This window comes from Lytechinus pictus, chromosome 1 (assembly GCF_037042905.1).
Source record: "Lytechinus pictus isolate F3 Inbred chromosome 1, Lp3.0, whole genome shotgun sequence".
Lineage (NCBI taxonomy): Eukaryota > Metazoa > Echinodermata > Echinoidea > Temnopleuroida > Toxopneustidae > Lytechinus > Lytechinus pictus.
Genome location: NC_087245.1, coordinates 26,819,214 through 26,838,296, shown reverse-complemented (window position 1 = coordinate 26,838,296; position 19,083 = coordinate 26,819,214). Strand labels below are relative to the sequence as shown.

The 19,083-nt window shown below is 37.3% G+C and overlaps 1 protein-coding gene across 1 annotated transcript in view; it reads left to right on the top strand.

Moving 5' to 3' along the window:
• The window catches only part of LOC129260118 (nephrocystin-3-like), a 41,604-nt gene that overhangs the window by 7,786 nt on the left and 14,735 nt on the right, over window positions 1–19,083 (top strand). The window contains exons 2-18 of the mRNA XM_054898172.2: window positions 1,842–2,306; window positions 2,835–2,960; window positions 3,995–4,124; window positions 4,597–4,725; window positions 5,051–5,187; window positions 6,108–6,301; window positions 7,108–7,188; window positions 7,595–7,739; window positions 8,244–8,423; window positions 9,766–9,984; window positions 10,675–10,818; window positions 12,994–13,091; window positions 13,675–14,002; window positions 16,674–16,838; window positions 17,259–17,362; window positions 18,047–18,270; window positions 18,860–18,948. Of these exons, the coding sequence (XP_054754147.2) occupies window positions 1,992–2,306; window positions 2,835–2,960; window positions 3,995–4,124; window positions 4,597–4,725; window positions 5,051–5,187; window positions 6,108–6,301; window positions 7,108–7,188; window positions 7,595–7,739; window positions 8,244–8,423; window positions 9,766–9,984; window positions 10,675–10,818; window positions 12,994–13,091; window positions 13,675–14,002; window positions 16,674–16,838; window positions 17,259–17,362; window positions 18,047–18,270; window positions 18,860–18,948 (2,808 nt within the window). The 5' untranslated portion in view covers window positions 1,842–1,991. The remainder of the gene's footprint in view (window positions 1–1,841; window positions 2,307–2,834; window positions 2,961–3,994; window positions 4,125–4,596; window positions 4,726–5,050; window positions 5,188–6,107; window positions 6,302–7,107; window positions 7,189–7,594; window positions 7,740–8,243; window positions 8,424–9,765; window positions 9,985–10,674; window positions 10,819–12,993; window positions 13,092–13,674; window positions 14,003–16,673; window positions 16,839–17,258; window positions 17,363–18,046; window positions 18,271–18,859; window positions 18,949–19,083) is intronic.

Below are 19,083 nucleotides of genomic sequence, written 5' to 3'. Positions count from 1 at the left end.
GATGATGTCCCTCACTATTTCTTTTGTTTTTTTAATTGTTTGAACAATAAAATATTTCAATTTATACAGATTTGATAATAATGACCAACTTAACTGAACCAAAAAATGTTAAAACAGTGGTACTGTAGTTCCACTCATGTTCAGGGAGGAAAAAAAATATATTTCACATGACAATGAGAAAATAACGACATACAAAATAAATAGTGAGTGATGTCATCAGTCCCCTCATTTGCATACCAACCAGGATGCGCATATAACTGTTTTGCGAAATTAAGTGAAACTTTAAAATGTCATCACTTTATTATTTTACATCCGATTTTGATGAAATTTTCAGCATAATACCTTTTTCTTGGGGTGGACTTGTCCTTTAAGGTTTGCTAGCTGATTATCTTATTCTGAATTAAACTACTTTTCTCCATCTTTACAAAGCGCAAGTTTCACCTACTTTCGTGTGTACCTCAAGGTTACAATGTCAGTTATACTGTCTATTCGCAAAATATTATTGTGCTTGTGCAACACTTCCATTTCATTCAAGTACTACTATTACATATTTGAGCTTATTTCAAATAGTGTTTCTTTCCCTGTCTAAAAGTGAGCACAACACTCAAATGCTTGTTAAAATGAGAATATATAGATTGATCTTCATAATTGAACAGGAGGAAAGGAACATGACAAAGCAATGGAAAAGGGGAGAATAAGGGGGGAAAGAGAGAGGAGAAAAAGAGTGGTGGTGAGAAAGAGATTTAGTTAGAAGAAAATAATATACCACTTAAGAAAAAAAGTATAAAAAATATATTCATGTAAAATCACATCCATGCATATTTATAACACACAAGTCTATGAGGTGTTTTAAAACGCGTTTTATAACATGTTTTAAAACACACCGTTTAAAACGTGCCAACCCTGCAAACAATCTTACTGGAGTTTGCAAGAAAGAAAAAAAATTCTTAGTAAAAAAATCTGTAAAACTTTTAATTGCCCATTGTAAATGCACATGAGAAGAAGATGTAAAAAAAAGGGACATTATTGAATCACAGGAATGAAACAGGAATTTTATGAAATATTGAAAATGCCTTTGAAATTGATCAGTTTAAGAAATAATGGGTTTACTTCAAATCTGTTGAGTGAGTTAATAAAGGCCACTGCACACCTTACGACCCGACTGGTCTGCGACTGAGTGAGGGGAGATGAATCGCAAGGTAGTCATAAGCCTCGACTCAGCACACCTTGCGATCCGATCTGCGACTCATGCATGCGCTTTTTGCTTTTTGCCTTTGCAACTAAGAAAGTGTGCTTACTACTGCGTATGCGCGTTGTTTATCATATACGCGTCATGCAACCCTGCTGTCTGATTGGCTGGAAGTTGGATAGAGCTTGCGATCCAGTCATAAGGATTCGACATGTCAAATCCTTACAATTTTCCTTGCGACTTGTCTCTGACCGGTCTGCGACGCTCAAGCCGACAAGATCAGTGACGTCACATCTCCCCTCACTCAGTCGCAAACCAGTCAGGTCGTAAGGTGTGCGGTGGCCTTAATTTGCCTCAGATTAAGTGTGACTGTACAATCATCCTGAAAATAAGTTACCACACCACTCACTGACATTGATACATCTACCACCAGTGGCAGTGACAGCATTCACCTCAATTCAGATTGAGCATGCACAGAAGACTAGAGAGGCACTCTGTCATTTAATGTGAAGTTAAAGAAAAGCAATCTTGCTATAAAACTGATGTACTGTAACCTGTCATTTTATAGCTGATGTGCAATGACATGAAAAGGTTAAATCTCCTATCATCACCAAGCTAATTCATTTGCAATGTACATATCTTCCTTTTTCAGGTCTGAGATGAGCTAAATATGCCTCCATTCAGAGAAGGAAACGGGCATGGAGAAATGGAAGAGAACTTGTACTGGTGTGCATCAGATTTACATTGAGTAGACCATGCAATGACTTTTTTCAATTGAATGATGTAAAGTACAAGTATCGTCATGGGAACAGGAAGCTCCTTCCCCAATGATGGGGATGATGATGACCAGCCCGGGGTCATCAAACGTATCCCGATTGAGATGAAACCGAGACGGACACTGGGCAGTGCTCTGCGCTCGGTGGGGTCTTTTGGACGTAGACCCAAGGGCATGAGTCTTCGGTCTTCATTGTCTGTGGAATTGGAAAGCACAGAGGTGGAGAAGCTGAGGAGGGATTTTGAGATGTTCAAAATTGCAAAACAGAATGAGATGAGTGACCTGCTGAAGAAGGAGAAAAAACTGGAGTCGGAGAATAGACGTTTGAGAGCAGAGTTACAGGTGCTTTCTCTTTATTTTATTTTCCATATAAACCACCCCCACCCCCTGATTGTTTTTTTTTTCAGTGGATTCCCCTTCATAAAATTAGGATTTTCCATTTTATATTCAAATTATACTCATTTCACAATTGGTTTCTATACCTGTGAACTTTTTTTTTAATGAAAAGCACATGTATGTGTGTGTTGGGAGGGGTGAATTTAGATTTAGATTCAGTTTAAACTCTGGTCTAAGGTTGTGGTGTAAGTTAATATGGACAGCCAGTTGTGACTCAAATCTCTAACAATACTAGATTTTCAACTAGTCAACATATTGGTGCTTAATTCTTTCATAACCATTTATGAATAGTAACTACCTAGTCTTCCATTAAAACATGTGTTGAAAACAACGTTCATGTACGAAGAAACATACAGTGTAAACAAAATTGTTGGCTTCCCATAAGTTTAAGCACTAGATCTAGACCTTGGCCCAACTTCTACTATACTTGATAATATGAACCATTATGCTCTGTTTATACCCTTTCATCTACAGGCTTTACAGAAAACGTGCAATAAACTAAGACTTGAGAGAGACATGGCACTGGATGCTGAATACCAAGCTCTTGAAAGAGCAGCAACCTTTGAACATGATAGGAACAAAGTTCAGAGACAATTCAAGGTCAGTATAGTGTGAACATGATTCTGTGTGTTTCGTATTCCTAGAGTCCCCTGTTTTTCCATTTTCAAAAATGCTACGTGTGAATCAGTGTTTTAAATCGTCACATTCAGTATTCTTCTGGGACATGTAAAAATAAAAATGTAAAGAAATTTAATGATAATCTTATATGAACTAAAGTTTCCATGCAGATAAAGCTTAGCAAACACACAAACAGGCTGATTTTTTACTTACTCACAGGTTTGCTCTTTTAGATATTGCTTTGAAGTACATACATGTAATTCAAATTTTGGGGGCCTGAAAAATTGTGTTTCGTGTGAAATTCTGGGAATTCTGTGTTCTTTCTGAATTCTGTAAATTTGTTCCATTTTCCGTGTCACCAAAAAACTGGGCATTGGACTTGGACTAGGTAATAGTACTTGAACAATAGATGTATTGTGCAGAAATGTAAATGCTTAGTTGATAGTGTTTCTTGAATGTAATACCCCCTCTTTAGGTGACTAGATTGTCATTACTTGTGACTTGCTACTAAGCACCTGTAATTCCAAAATTGACTAAAGTCCATAATTTCTTAGATGTTCTGACTTTTGTTTAATTGCCAGATTGTTTGTGTAATCTTCATAGGTTGTCATCACACTCATTTATGTACAGTAAAGTAGAATACTCCATTGATGTATTAACATCATGTACTTAAATCACATACAATCTAAAGAGGAAACTGATGTCAATTGATATCCATATCATACCTATTTCATGGTGCGCTGTGTATGGAGAGAACAGAAGAAAATGTTCATCTGCATTGATATAGTCAAAACCAGAAATTAAGAGTAACTAGGCCGCTGAATTAAAGTGATGTTGCTTAAGCTGATGCCAAGGCCAGCTTGGGCAATTGTTATTCAGAGGTAGGCCTACTGCTATAACCGTCCATGTAGGTGAACTATTTCATCACATCTTTGCCTTAGACTTTATGCATTGTTGTTATTTATTACATTTTTATTCTCTCATTTTGACTACTGTACACACATTTATCCTGATAGCTTTTTCGAGAGAGCAAAGAGAGTGAGATTCGTGATCTGTTGAGAGTTAGACAGGACCTGGAAGAAACACTTCATTGGGCTAAACCAGTTGATGGTCAACCTCAAGACTCTAACATCCAGGAACCACAAGGTGAATTCATTATCTTTTCATGCAAACATTTTGATAAATACCTTGGGAGCAACTCATTAAATTCTTGATTTATCAGAATTTTTTTTAATGGTATTCATGAAATAAGTAACTTTTTTTGGTATAAATAAATGTTGTAACAAAACAAAACCCTTAGTCTCCCCCCCCCCTGTTCCTTCCTTCATTTCCTTTGCTCTATCTTTTGCATTTCTTTCCCCTACTTCTGCCATTCTCCCTTGCCCCTCCCCCCACCCCTTTCGGTCATTGATTGTCTCTGAAATGTACTGGGTACTTGTTTTATTTAGTTCAACTTGACTTTGATATTTGCAAAGAGAATAAATTTTAAGGGGGAGGCAAAATAAAGGCGAGAGTAAGTGCCACTTTAGTGAACAACAGATCGCAGAGAGTGTTTATCATCACCTGTAGATCTGTTACCTGTGAAATATAATGTTCAGGTTAAATTTTTTTTTGACAGGTGGTAACCCAGGAGATTGGTGGACAGTATTAGAGAGTGAGCCCTCTCTTGGCAGCATGTCACAACTCCAGCCTCTCAGGGACACTAATGTATTTGATATAGATGGCAACTCTAGCAGTGATGGTAAAGGTAAATGAAGTTTCTTCTTGGGCTGTATAGCTCTGCAGAAGTTATGTTAGTTATGTGTATTGGAGGTTTTCGTAATTAATATTTGCAGGAATAAAGGAAATAAAGATGATTCTACTCAAGTTAAATCTCTTGGGACCACAGAAACTTGTTTGAATTTTTTGTAGAATAAGTAAATAACACAATTTTCATAACAATGTCTGTAAAATTGTTTTGGCTATTATTTAATGTATGGAATGTTGACTAATATATACATGTACTTTACTGTAATCACAGTATGAAGTTTACTATCACTTTTTTTTTAATTTTTGTTTATAAATATATTCAGGAGAGATAAGCGGTATTGCAGCCTCTGCACTCAATCAAATGTTGAGTAGCCTCTCCAGTCCTGCCTTGTTCAATGTGATTAGAGTCTACATATGCGCACCTCATGACATGCATGAAGAGGCGTCCTTATTACAGAAGGTTTGTAATTACTTATGGCTGAAAGTAATGCAGATTAAGTGGAAAAGGATGCATTGTGGTATAGTGGTTCTGACGTACGCCTTGTGATCAGTGGGTCATGTGTTCAAATCCCACCATTGCCTCTAGAGCGTCCTTTGGCAAGATACCTTTGCACACTTTGCTACTCTCCACCCAGGTGTTAAATAGGTACCTGGTGGGTGTTTCCTAAAGCTGTTCGTAAGTTAAGAGCGACTTTAGGAACGACTGGTGATCCTTTCTTGTGGTAAATGGTTTATTCATTGGCGATGGTTTAGCGCGTAAGAAAGGATCACCAGTCGTTCTTAAAGTCGCTCTTAACTTACGAAAAGCTTTATGAAACGGCCCCCTGGTAGGACATGAAAGCTCCTGTAGTATACATGTACCTGGCAATTGAGTTTGGAAACTGTGGTTGGAATACTCCCCAGGGAGTGGAGAAAGGGTGTGCATTGTGTGTGAATAAGCCAGAATCTAACGATGGAGTAATCTTATGTATGTATCTGTAAATAATATGTGATATCAAAAGTATTTACTGATTGAAATAGACCTATATTCTGCTAAAAATGTAAATGTAATGGTCACCATATTGGTTAGTGTGTTCATAATGAGCCTAGTTTCCATCTAGTCTTGTATTCTAGTTTCATGCTGATGCATTTTCTTTATGAAGTGGAATTATTACTTGGTGAACTATGTATTGCATATAGATTGGTCATCATAATTAAATATATGGTGGAAGTTTGCTTGATTTTTGTATGAAAATAATTTATTGGTAATTTATTTATGTTCCAGTAAATTCCATGAAATTTGCTTTGTATGTTTCATTATGTAAACTGCAATTATCATTTAGGATGCATTGAATATCTCACTTTTACATTTATTGCTTTTTTTTTCACAAAACAACACAGGACTACGGCAGCAAGCTTCGCTCCTTGGGTGATGGTGAAGGTCGCTTTGTGCTTCTTGTTCATTTGACCTTTGACCCTGAAAGTGCAAATACCTCTCTCTTGGATGAGGATCTACTTAGACTTCACTCGGTGAGACAGAGGGAAGTTGAGTTCTGCACCATCTTTGTCAGTTTCTTAGGCGAGCTTGTTGATAGGTGAGTTTTTGTTGCTGTTTGGTTTTTAATTGCACTCTCTCATTTAAAAAACAATGTACATGTATGCATCATTCATGGGTTTTTATACTTTTTTTGAAGGGGAGGAAGGGTATTTTAAAATGTATATGGTAAACTCTAGTGAAAGCATGGTAGATTAAGACAGTTCTGTTTAGCCTCATTCTTTAATGGCTTGAGCTGGATCTGATCTATCAGCTTACATTGCAAAGTGTATTTAGAAATAGTCATCTACATGTTTGTCGAGAGTGCCAGTTGGCATGATAGAAAATCTGCAAAAATTAAACTAAAACACAAACATGATCTCAAATCCCTTACAGTCACCGTAAATATAATCCAAACTTTTATGCTAATCCTCAAATTGTTCTGAGCCCATAACTTTATTTAACCCTGACCCTAACCATGTCTTCAAAGAATCTAACCCTAGGACTGGGGGCATGGTGCTCCCCCTCAATGTTTCAATTTTTTTCGAAGCTCATCTCACAGAAATATAGCTGCAATATTTATGATGTTTTTTCCCCTTTAAAATCTTGTGCAAGTATTGGAGAACAAATTAACATGAGGATGAAGCATAGTGATGCCACATGTGTGCAAAGTCATTGGAAGATGAGCTTTTCTTCTAATTTGTTCTTAATACCTTTGAAATAACTCAGTATTCTCGGGGTTGAGACAGAAGCAGTGTTAGAGGATTGTTAAAGGTGATAAAGTTTGGCTTATGTGATCATAGGAGCTATAATGGCACTTCACAAGTGACAAGTTTGGATGTATTGTAATTGATTGATTTTATCCAGGTTTACCTTGGAGGAAGTTGAACTTGGCCATCTTCATGATCCTGGGACCAAGCCAGCCATATTCTGTTTTACCAATGATAGGTAAGCTTATTGACAGTGATAATGTAAGTTACACTCTGGGAACATCATATTACTATCAGTGATCGTATGCGAAAGTAAAAACTGTCTTTCCAAACCTGAATGATGTTTCTTTATTGTACATCTGTTGAGTTAACAGAGAATAGTTTTTAAGGTCTAAAGACTCAAATCAAGAACAGTGGGACTGCTACAATCATGGGAGGTTTAGACACCACTAGGCAGAGAGTAGATGATGTCTTTCAAAATCTGATATTTGTCTTTGTGTTGATCTGTTGGGCCAGAAGAGAATAGTTCTGAAGGCTCAGATCAAGCACAGTGGAAACGCGAAAATCTTGGAAGGTTTACACAACAAGGGAGAGAGTGGATGCTGTCTTCTAAAACTTGATAATACTTCTTTGTCTTTGTGTAGATCTGTTGAGCCAGAAGAGAATAGTTCTGAAGTTCTGAAGACTCAGATCAAGAACAGTGGAAATGCAAAGATTTTAGAAGGATTAGAGAATACCAGGGAGAGAGTAGATGCTGTCTATCAAGAACTTGAGAAAATCATCAAACTGGTGAGTTATTACACATTTTTGCATTGTAAATTATATTTCAGTTACTGTGTTCAACTGAACTTGGTACAACCAGTCACACTGATTCAGATTTGCAGCGTTTCAATGATTCAGTGTTTCTGAAACCATGCTTTGAAGCTACTCTTCATGCAGAAATACTTTATAGATTAATATGCTTAATCTAAGTTGTACATTGAGAAAGATTCAATATTGAGAGCATATACTTGTCATAGGATACTTAATTTTTTACAGTATTTACTGTTGGTGTTCTGATGTGAGACCCTTATATGGTGTAGTGTTAGGATATATTAAAGCAAGTGTAATTATTTCTAAATAAGCCTACAATATCAAAATAAAATTTTATTAATTTATGTAGGAATTGTCATAGTAATTGTATTGAAACCTTGTAATGTCAAAGGTCTTTGGCACAGAAAAGGGTTAATGATATTGATATCATCTAGTACGCTGTGTTTGATTATGACCTCTGACATTTCTTCTCTTGTTCAGGAGCTTGGTATTGAATCTGCAGTGACCTCTGAGATGTCATCAGAGTTCCAGAGCGAGCTGGATGAGAGTACAGAAGAGAGATGTGGTGGACTGCAATGGGACATCCATGGAGATGGAGAACAACAGGAAATACTAGCTAACATCGCTAAGGAAGCCACATGTGAGCTCACTTTTGAAAAGGTAATCCACCAGATGTTGTTTATACAGTCCAACCTGCCTCAGTGACCATCTAGGAGGACCACATGGGTCCCATTTCACAAAGACTTGTAATAAATACACAATTTTTATAACAAATTTACTATCAGCCAAATCAGATTTAAGGATTTCAGTAGCTTTTAACTGTTATTGTAAATTTGTTATTATAACAAGTTGTATGAAACAGACCCCTGACTTTTACAACAATTAAGATTTTCCTTGAAAGGGTTTCCAAATTTAAACCGGTATGAAAGGAACCTGTCCAGAATGACCATCTGCCCATAAAGACCACTTTTCTGGTCTCTCATGAGTGGTCTTTATAATTATATGCATCTTATTCTGTATAAGGGACTATTGTTATGACAATCACAACATATTTTGATGCATCAGATGTGTTATGTGTCTTTTACGCTGACTGCTTGAATTGAGAATGAATCCACGAGGCCAATGGAATTTGTGATACAGCATTCTGTTCATGACATATTAAAACATTGCAATTTTGAAAGATTGCCGTCCATGAACTGATTAATTAGCATTTCATGGCTTGCCATTGTATTCATATGCGTATTCAAGTTTTATAATCTTCCAAGGATTTTATTTTATCATTTATTCATATATTGATGAAGTTCTTAGGAAGTCGATGATAATTCTAATGTGCATGTGCAATATACTAGAACAGCATTTTATCTTTGCCATCATCATCAAATAATCAGATGAAATACACTGTATCATCGTTGACACTACATTTGCAGACCTGTCAACCAGTACGTTTTAGGCGTATTTAGTACGTTTTTTCAACCAAAATACGGCAGTACGTTTTTTCTTTAAAAAATACTTTTTTTACAAAATCGTAATTTGAGAAAAATCATCTGTATATGTCTCTATTTCATTAATTGTACACAAATATGGTTATTAGATCAATGTAATTTCAGGTAACTTGTTTTTTTTTCAATCATTTTGTTAAAACCAGGGTGAAGAAATACACATGTTTCAATGTTTTTTTTTCATCTGCAAGAGCAGTGCGCATTTTAGCTTGCATGCAGCTTGAGCGCCGCGATGAGCGAGTGCGCCAAGCATTTATTATGAAATACACTTTTTGGAGGAAAAATACATTTTTTTAATCACAGATGCAGTTTTTCATTCCCAGAGGTTGGCAGGTCTGCATTTGCACCTTTATTTTGTGTAGAATATATGGTTAGGGTTCGGTAGGGTAGTATATACTAATAAATCCAGGGATTAAGTTGGTCATTTGATTAGTGTTTGGAATAGAGAGTGGAGCAGTTGCCATCTGAGCAAATGTCATGGAATTGTGTTGTCTTTCTATCAGCACTATGAGAGCATCAGTGAACACGTAGCAGCGGCCGGTCCCTTACCTCCTCTCCTGGTGAGTGGTGTCCCTGGAAGCGGAAAGTCCTTGCTGCTCGCTAAATGGGTTCAGCTGAAACAGAAAGATGCCCCACCAGGCTTGGTTCTTTATCACTTCACCGGGTCACCAAACTCGTCCAGTGCCAACGCTGTCACCATGATCAGGAGAATGACTGCACAGGTGAATGGCTCTGAAATATTTAAATTGCGAAGGGGGATGTTGCTTTAAATGTTTGCAATAAATTGAAGATTTACAGTTGATATATCAATTGTAACTAAAGCAAGTAGATTTTTAATGCTTGTTGCAAGGATGATACCAGTAATCAAGTGCAAATTTTAAATTGCAATACTTATGATCAATATTTCGACCCAAAGTATACTTGTGATGAATTGCAAATTTCTTGCAATACCCCATAAGTCTTAGAACTTGAGTTATCAGTCCTTTGTCTATAACCTAAGGATACAAATAATCTTGCAATCAATTATAAGTTTATTGTACATTTTTTACTTAGAATTCCAATTAATATAATTCAAATATTTTGTGTATGGTATAGGGTGCATCTCTGGGTGTGTTTTACATTCACATACCTGTACAATGACATGTAGCCAACAATATTACAAGCCTTGCATAACTGCCACAAGTTATGAAGGACTCAAATCCAACGTAACATACTATTTATGGAAGTTTATTCCAATCAATCATAGCCTTGAAAACTGCAAAAAAGAACAGTATTCACAATTAATGATATATCGAATCCATGCATTGTGATAATATCTTTTCCAATTAAACATCTATCATTCAAGTCATCTTAAGTTGTTCTCTCAATGAATTCCTCATATATTTTATATATTGAAACTTTATCTCTTTCAGTTGATGCAGCATGTTTCTTCTCCTCCTGCTCTGTCTTGCGAGCCGTCAAGATTGGTAGAAGAGTTCCCTAAATGGTTGGAGAAAGTTTCATTGAGGGTGGCTGGTGGTATCACCATCATCATTGATTCCTTGGATAATCTCCAGGTTAGATATTGCAGATGATGATGATGATGATGATGATGGTGATGATGATGATGATGATGATGATGCTGATGATGCTGATGATGGTGATGATGATGACTATGATGTTGATGATTATGATGGTGATGATGATGATGGTGATGATGATGATGCTGATGATGATGATGCTGATGATGATGATGATGAAGATGATTATGATGATGATGATGTTGTTGATATCATATCATTATATGTTGATCATATTTTTTATAATTCTGATGTTGAGAATCATGATTTTTATGACGATGGTGAAATTTTCTAGTACTGTCCCGGGGGGGGGGGTGGTCACTGCCATTGAAGAGTGTACAACATCCACAAATATTGTCCTAAATAAGTACTCTAAATGAGGATTCAAGGGCAGGCTGTAAGGACTCTCTAAATACATATTTTGTGCAGATGTCGCAGATTTGCACACTCTAAACAGATTTCATTATAAAATTATTTTAAAACGACGCCTAATGCGTAAAAAAAGGAAAAACACGGTCAATGCAGGAATCAACATGCGATGAAGCTCTCAGCGAATTAAGTCAACATTTTCATCAGATAACAAGTTTTTTTGTGTGCCCGGGGGCCTCACTCTTATTCAATGACAGGACTTGGGAGCAACGACTGGGGGCAACTGCTGCAAGCACTAAACATACACTGTGTTTTGATATTTTCCTGTGTTTGGTACAGTTGATATTGGGGGATTTGAGCCCAGATGGGCTTGCTGTTGAATTCGGTGCAAATTACATACTCTATTAGGCCATCAGGATCTGGGGGCTTTCTTCTCATTTTAGGTTTTTTTGTCTCGCCTGCATAGCAGAGCGAGACTATAGGCGCCGCTTTTCCGAAGGCGGGGGCGGCGGCGGCATCAACATCAAATCTTAACCTAAGGTTAAGTTTTTGAAATGACATCATAACTTAGAAAGTATATGGACCTAGTGCATGAAACTTGGACATAAGGTTAATCAAGTATTACTGAACATCCTGCCTGAGTTTCAGGTCACATGACCAAGGTCAAAGGTCATTTAGGGTCAATGAACTTAGACCATGTTGGGAAAATTATTTTCAAAATCTTAACCAAAGGTTAAGTTTTTGAAATGACATCATAATTTAGAAAGTATATGGACCTAGTCCATGAAACTTAAACATAAGGTCAATCAAGTATTAGTAAACATCCTGCCTGAGTTTCAGGTCACATGACCAAGGTCAAAGGTCATTTAGGGTCAATGAACTTTGGCCAAGTTGTGGGTATTTGTTGAATTACCATCATAACTTTGAAAATTTATGGATCTAGTTCATGAAACTTGGACATTAGGTTAATCAAGTACCACTGATTATCCTGTGCGAGTTTCAGGTCACATGACCATGGTCAATGGTCATTTAATGTTAATGAACTTTGGCCGTGTTGGGGGTATTTGTTAAATTACCATCCTAACTCTGAAAGTTTATGGATCTAGTTCATAAAACTTGGACATAAGAGTAATCAAGTATCACTGAACATCCTGTACGAGTTTCAGGTCACATGACCATGGTCAAAGGTCATTAAAGGTCAATGAACTTTGGCCGTGTTGGGGGTATTTGTTGAATTACCATCCTAACTCTGAAAGTTTATGGATCTAGTTCATAAATCTTGGGATATAAGAGTAATCAAGCATCATTGAACATCCCCTGTGAGTTTCAGGTCACAAAACCAAGTCAAAGGTCAGTTAAGGTCAATAAACTTAGGCCATGTTGGGTCAATTGTTGAATTGCCATCATAACTTTGTAAGTTTATGGATAGAGTGAATGAAATGTGGACATGGGTGTAGTTGACAGTCTTAAGTCTCCGTTCAAATGTCATTTATGGTCAATGAACGTGGTATTATGCCATCATATGAATGGTGTTTTTCTGAATGATTATTTTATAGCAGTTTTCAAAGTTAGCACTGCTGCTATATTAAATCACGTAATGCAGGCGAGACTGCCAGAGGCGTTCTACTTGTTTACACTCTATTTTCGTTCTGCATCTACCTGTGAAAAACACCCCTTTATCCGCGTTTTCCTGGAAGTCATGGATGTTGTCCACTGTTGAATGGCAGTGACCCCCTGCCCCCAGAGTATGGTTGTACAATTCAAGGCAAAAACATAGGTGGCCATCTTTTTTTTCCTTCTCAGAATCGAGACTCTCACCTTGGATGGTTATTAGACCCTCTTCCAGTTGATACCAGAGTGATTGCTTCAGCCAATCCAGAAAACTGCCTACCTGCATGGAAGTAAGTAATCCTCTGAATGTAATAGTAATTTAGTTTGATATTTCCACAAACATTACCGTCTAGATCAAGCTATTTTAGGAAATGGAAGATGGCCTCTTTTAATGAGGGTTGTTGATATTATTAATATTCAAATAACATGATTACTTGAGTTTTCATTTTAAGCTATAATGTTTGTAGCAATTTACAAAGAATTAAAATCAACTGTTGAGATTAAATTATGATCATTATCATAAGCATCTTTTTCATTATGGCATCATAATTGTTATCACTATCTTTGTCATCAACAACATCATCATCATGATGATGATCTTCATCATCATCATCATTATCATCATCATCATTATTTACTATCATCAACATCACCACCACCATCACCATTTCCACCACCATCATCATCCTATCATCTTCTCTATCTTCATCATATCCATTGTCTCCATCTTCATCATCATCATAATTCGACTTCATTGTAATTTTTATCATATTACTCTTATTCATTGCTGTCATTGATAAACTATCATCCTGGTATTTCCCGTTAGATCATTACAAAGACCTAAATCCAATCTCCAATTCCATCTCCTTCCAGATCCTGGCCCACCCTCCACCTGGACCCCCTGTCTCCATCCCACTCCAAGGATCTCATCCACGCCCTGGGCCAGTCCCGCGGTCTCCAGGTCTCCCCGGAGCACGAAGCCCTCTCCCTGGCCCACTGCCGCACCCCTGCCACCCGTACCCCTCTCTTCATCACGTTGATGGTGGATGAGCTGGCGTACAGCGATCGTTCGGTGCCCATCAGTGAGAAGCTTGCTGCGGGATGTCTGGACCATGGGGATTCCGTGGAGCTGTATCGGTATATCCTGGAATCTCTGGAGACTGACCATGAAGATGCTACATGTAGAGGTCTTGTCAAGAAGGTAAGATATTGTACATATACTACATATTGTTCATATCTTCCGGTGTGTTGGCTCAGTTTGTAGAGATATACAAAAATTTAAAACATCAGGATTCAGATTTATTTTCTTGGACAATATTAAATACAAAAAAACAAAGTTATTCCAATAAATACCAACTGCTTTCTTCCTGGTGTCATGAAGCCATTCCATAGCATGATCTGGGCCTACTTGGTTGAACGTATGAAGGGATCGTTTGACAAAAAAGTTTCCCTCTCGAAATTCTGACTGCACTGATTGTGGAAGTTGGTGCATCTCCGCTAGGTACACTGGACCCCATTTGGCATAATTGAGATGGTCATATCTCATGAAGAAGGGCAACATCTGGCTGAATGATTTGAGATGGAGATTCCAGTTTCCTTCACGCATTGCTCGAGTAAACTGAAGTAGAATTGATACCGTTTCCATGTAATTCCACCAGAACTTGAAGTTCACATAATCAGCTTTACTTGTACTTTCGACAAAGTTTTTGCCAACTTTGTTAAACTGTTCTTGCATCACATACGTGATCAGTTGTGCAATCTGCTCTGGGTTCTTCACAGTTTTTATCTCAGTGAGCACATTGTGGCTCCTTCGTTTCCACAAACAAGATGAATTCAGGGTACAAAACACTCCACAAGGCCTGCAAAGTAATTTCATGTGCTCTCATGGCCTTGTTATATGACTTCCCCGACATGGCAAGCTGCATAGCACCCTCTCCAAGCAGTCCACTTTCTAACCACAGTTCAGTTAGACCAGAAGTAGCAATGTGATCTCCAGTAGTAATTTCATGTGCTCTCCAGTAGTAATTTCATGTGCTCTCATGGCCTTGTTATATGACTTCCCTGACATGGCAAGCTGCACAGCACCCTCTCCAAGCAGTCCACTTTCTAACCACAGTTCAGTTAGACCAGAAGTAGCCATGTGATCTCCAGTAGTCTTGAGGAAATTCATTGAGGTGTGATTTACCTTGATTTACCTTGATGTTGGGCATAAAGTATAGAAGACTTATTTGCCCCTCTGCATCTTCTTTGAACTTGTCCTCTGTTGAACGCAACAATTTTACAATGTATGTGTGGGTTTGGACAAGTTGTGAAAATTTTGTGTCGGGATCGAAACGATTAAACTTGGTTTTCCAGGCCTTCTCTAGATTTGATTTGAATGAATTTATACTGTTACTATTTACAACCTCAGAAGGCAAATCATTCCATAGGTTGATTACTCGTTGCGAGGAGTCCCGTTGCCTGAGTGTTGAATATGCTCTTAACTTGATTAGTTTGGAGACCTCCAAGGCGAGGAATCAGCTTTTCATTGTATTCATCAACACTCCACTTCAGTTCCATAAGTCTGCAATGCAGAGCTTGATCTACTGCAATAACCGTGTACTCCTGTCCAAAATGTGCGGATATTGTCATGCACCTTCTAACAACTGCATTTAGGCTATCAAATTCACAAGCATTATTATTGTTTTTGTTTTTTTCAATGTATCCAATTATCCATATCTGTATTCTGGTTGAGCAAATCAAATCGTAATGCCCAGGTACAGTCATTCTTGAGGTTGAAAGGACCAAGGACCAACACATGCCCACGAAAGAATACATGATGTACCACTACACTCTTCTTCGTCGCCTTGGAAACCTTCAGAAATTATATTAATCAATTACATATGGTTAATTTTACGTCTTAGTCAATCAGCCATAGTGACTGACCTTATAGACGATAGAATTACTCTTAGGCCTTTTTTTTCTTTTTGGTTTATAAAGTGGAGATAATGCCCAAGCTGGTATTCAAATTGACAACCTCACAATAATCAGTCCAATGCTCTGACCACTAGACCACATGCCCACCGTGCATGTGAGTGTGGATGAAAATTCGTGTGAGGGTGTGTGTGCTTAGTGTGTTTGTGCAGTAACATCTATTTAAATGTGCAGTAAAAGCTCATGTAAGAATCATTTAATCTTTAGGATCATTCGTTTCTCACATTGATTATCAGCAATTTTGCCTGATCTGGAAACTAAACACGTAGGAAATGAATGGTTGAAAAAATACAATGGAAAACAAAAGAATTAAAAAAAAAACATGGAATGCATGAGCACTGACTATGATTTTATAATCTGGTATTGTGAAGTTTATTTCTACGAAAAATTGTAAATTTTTTAACTCAATTAGTTGTATTGTAGCATAGTATTACAAAACAAGCATAGATTTGCATATATTAATGCATTGCACATAAAAATAAGCAATTGTATGAGTTCTAAAGATATAGTTATGCTGTCTACAGTATTATTGTTGTCTATGACAGATTTTACGCTATCCATGTCTTACTGATAACATCGAAAAGCAATGTTATAAAAATAAGCATGAAAATTGTCAATTTGACAACTATTCTTTTTATGCAAATTAGGTTGTGAAAACCTCAGATATCAGCTTGGGAACAGGTCTTATCAGATTCCGTACATTTGAATTGTATTAAATAGACATGTCCGCAACTTTTACCCCAAATGCCTCTAGAACTTTATATACGCCCCTTTTTTTCAAAATAGCTCTAGGCTAGAATATGCATCATGTATATGAACGCTAAATACATTTCATTATGTCTTAATTCATTAATTACACTATACTTTTTTCATTTATTTTCTGAATTGCCCTTTTTTAGGTGTGTTTGTTGGTGTATGCCTCAAGGAATGGTATTTCTGAGCTGGAATTGTTTGATCTGATTCCTGATCTTACTTGGAATCACTGGGCTCCCCTCTGCCATGACCTCATCAACAGACATGTCATGACCTTTAAGGCAGGGGTCGTGACCTTTGCACATACACAGGTTAGAATTTTCCCTCTCTCTATACTCTCCATACATTAAGAACAGAGGTGTAAATACATAGGCCTGTATCCTAAACTCGGGTTTGAATTAAACTCTGGTCTTAAGTTGTGGTTTAACTATGGATAGCCAGTTGTGACAGGTATCTGTAACAATACAAGTTCAGTTTTCAAGCTCATTTGATGCTCAAATCATTCTTTACTGACTTGGGAATAATTACAGAAATAGTGCTCTTAATTATTTAAACAGGCGGAGAGAGCAAATTAAAGATAGACACTAATGCAGTTTTGAAATTTTTGGGCTCCCCATAATTTTATCACAGAGTTAGACCATGACCTGGGTTAAACTGGACTACAGACCATTGAATTATAACGCTAACGGATTGCACTCTGTCATTACTACATGTATTCCTCTTTTTGACAGGCTTGTGATGCAGTCAGACTGAGCCACTGCACTGAACCTCATGGTGAGAGAGAACTGCAGGCTGTCATCAGTAGACTTGTCCACTACTTCAAAAAGCTTCTCAAGTAAGTGCATTTATTGTAATTTTTTTCTTCGTCAATTGCATGAAACCCAAGATGTCCTTGATAGTTACAGTTATAAAAGAGTTATGTAATTGTGGACCTATTATCTATTTCAATGAATATAAAGTAGAAGTATACAGGTAGCTGTGTTCCACAAAAGTTGTGTTTGTAAATAAGTGCTTAAAGATAAAAGTATGAAGGGAAGTAGGCTCAAGTATCCCTCAAATGCCCTGGGGGAGTTATCTTACTCTCATGTTAACTGTTAACGAAGTTATAAACATGATATCTTATGTTTGTTTACATTATGGCATATATTTTTCTCTATGTCTTATTTTTTTACCATAATACATGTAAACATATCATTGTCATCATTTACTTCAGTCACTTTTTACCATCACAACGAGCTACTGACTCCACACCGGGATGACACTCCCACCTTTCACTTCTTTCTTGCTTGAGTATCCTCTTTGTTCTTCTTTTTGCTTTTTTTCCTTCACCATATCTATCCATATCATCTCAGGTCTTCCTTTTCCTTATATGCCATCCACTTTGAGATCCCATGTTCTTTTCACAGATTCATTGTCTTTCCTTCTCAATATCTCAAACCACTTTTGTTCCACAAGAGAAATGCAGTATATCACAAGCCAACTAGTAAGTTTTTTATTTCTTTCCGTATATTTTCTGTAGGCCTGGCTCCACGACCTCCAGACTGACCGAGGAGCTCCCGTACCTGATCCAGGTCTCAGGGAGCAGCTCCAAGCTCCAGGAGACTGTCAGCAATTTATGCGTCTTCAGGATCATGTACTCCAGAGGGCGCTGTTCGGATCTGCTGACGTACTGGCAAACACTCGGGGTGGACCGACAGGCCATGGCTAACATCTACTTCACTACCATCAAGAAAGTTGAAGAAAGTAAGTTTTTACTGGGGGGGGGGGGCATAAAGGGGATGGGGAAGGGACTGTTCTTCATTGAAATTATAGAGAGCTGTTTCCTAATTTACGAACTTGAATGAGGTCATTCTTTATTACTAGTATATACCTGTACCATCCAGTTGAGGTGAATAGTGAATGAATTTTGAAACTGTTACAAAAAAGTGGTCTTTAAGAAGCTAAAATGGATAATTTTTATCCTGACAACCATGTAGATCAGGCAACTCTGCAAGAGCTCTTCTTGGCCCTGTAACACAAAGATTTGCAATCAATTGCAAATGTTTGATTGGTTGATTGTGAATTTTGAACAACATGCACAATTGATTGTTATACCATTATCACTTTGTACTTGATTGCAATTCTTTGTGTTATGGGTGCTGAGGTCCTGGTTAAAGATGTCAATATGCTGGCTGGACACTTGCCATGAAGATATATTTAAAAAATTAAATATTTAAAACCTATTAAGAATTACTATGAGATTTTTAAAAGAATATTTGAAGAAATTTTTTTTTGTCACTTGAGAAGATTTAGCTGAATACTGTTTTTTGTGTGTGTTCTACTGTACATGTAGATCAAAATGGACAGATCCCCTTGCCTAGGATAGCTGATTTGTACGAGATGCTGGCAAGATTTGTTAAGGATCTTGGACTACTAAATCAGGTAGGATGATGCATGTCTTTGTACTCTGTATATAATGTAAGATCATTTCTGCTCTGACTGCATTTTTTATATGTTGCATTTATGTTAATGACTTGGTACTAGTACTGGTAAATCTGCCCTAGTGAAATATCTTTG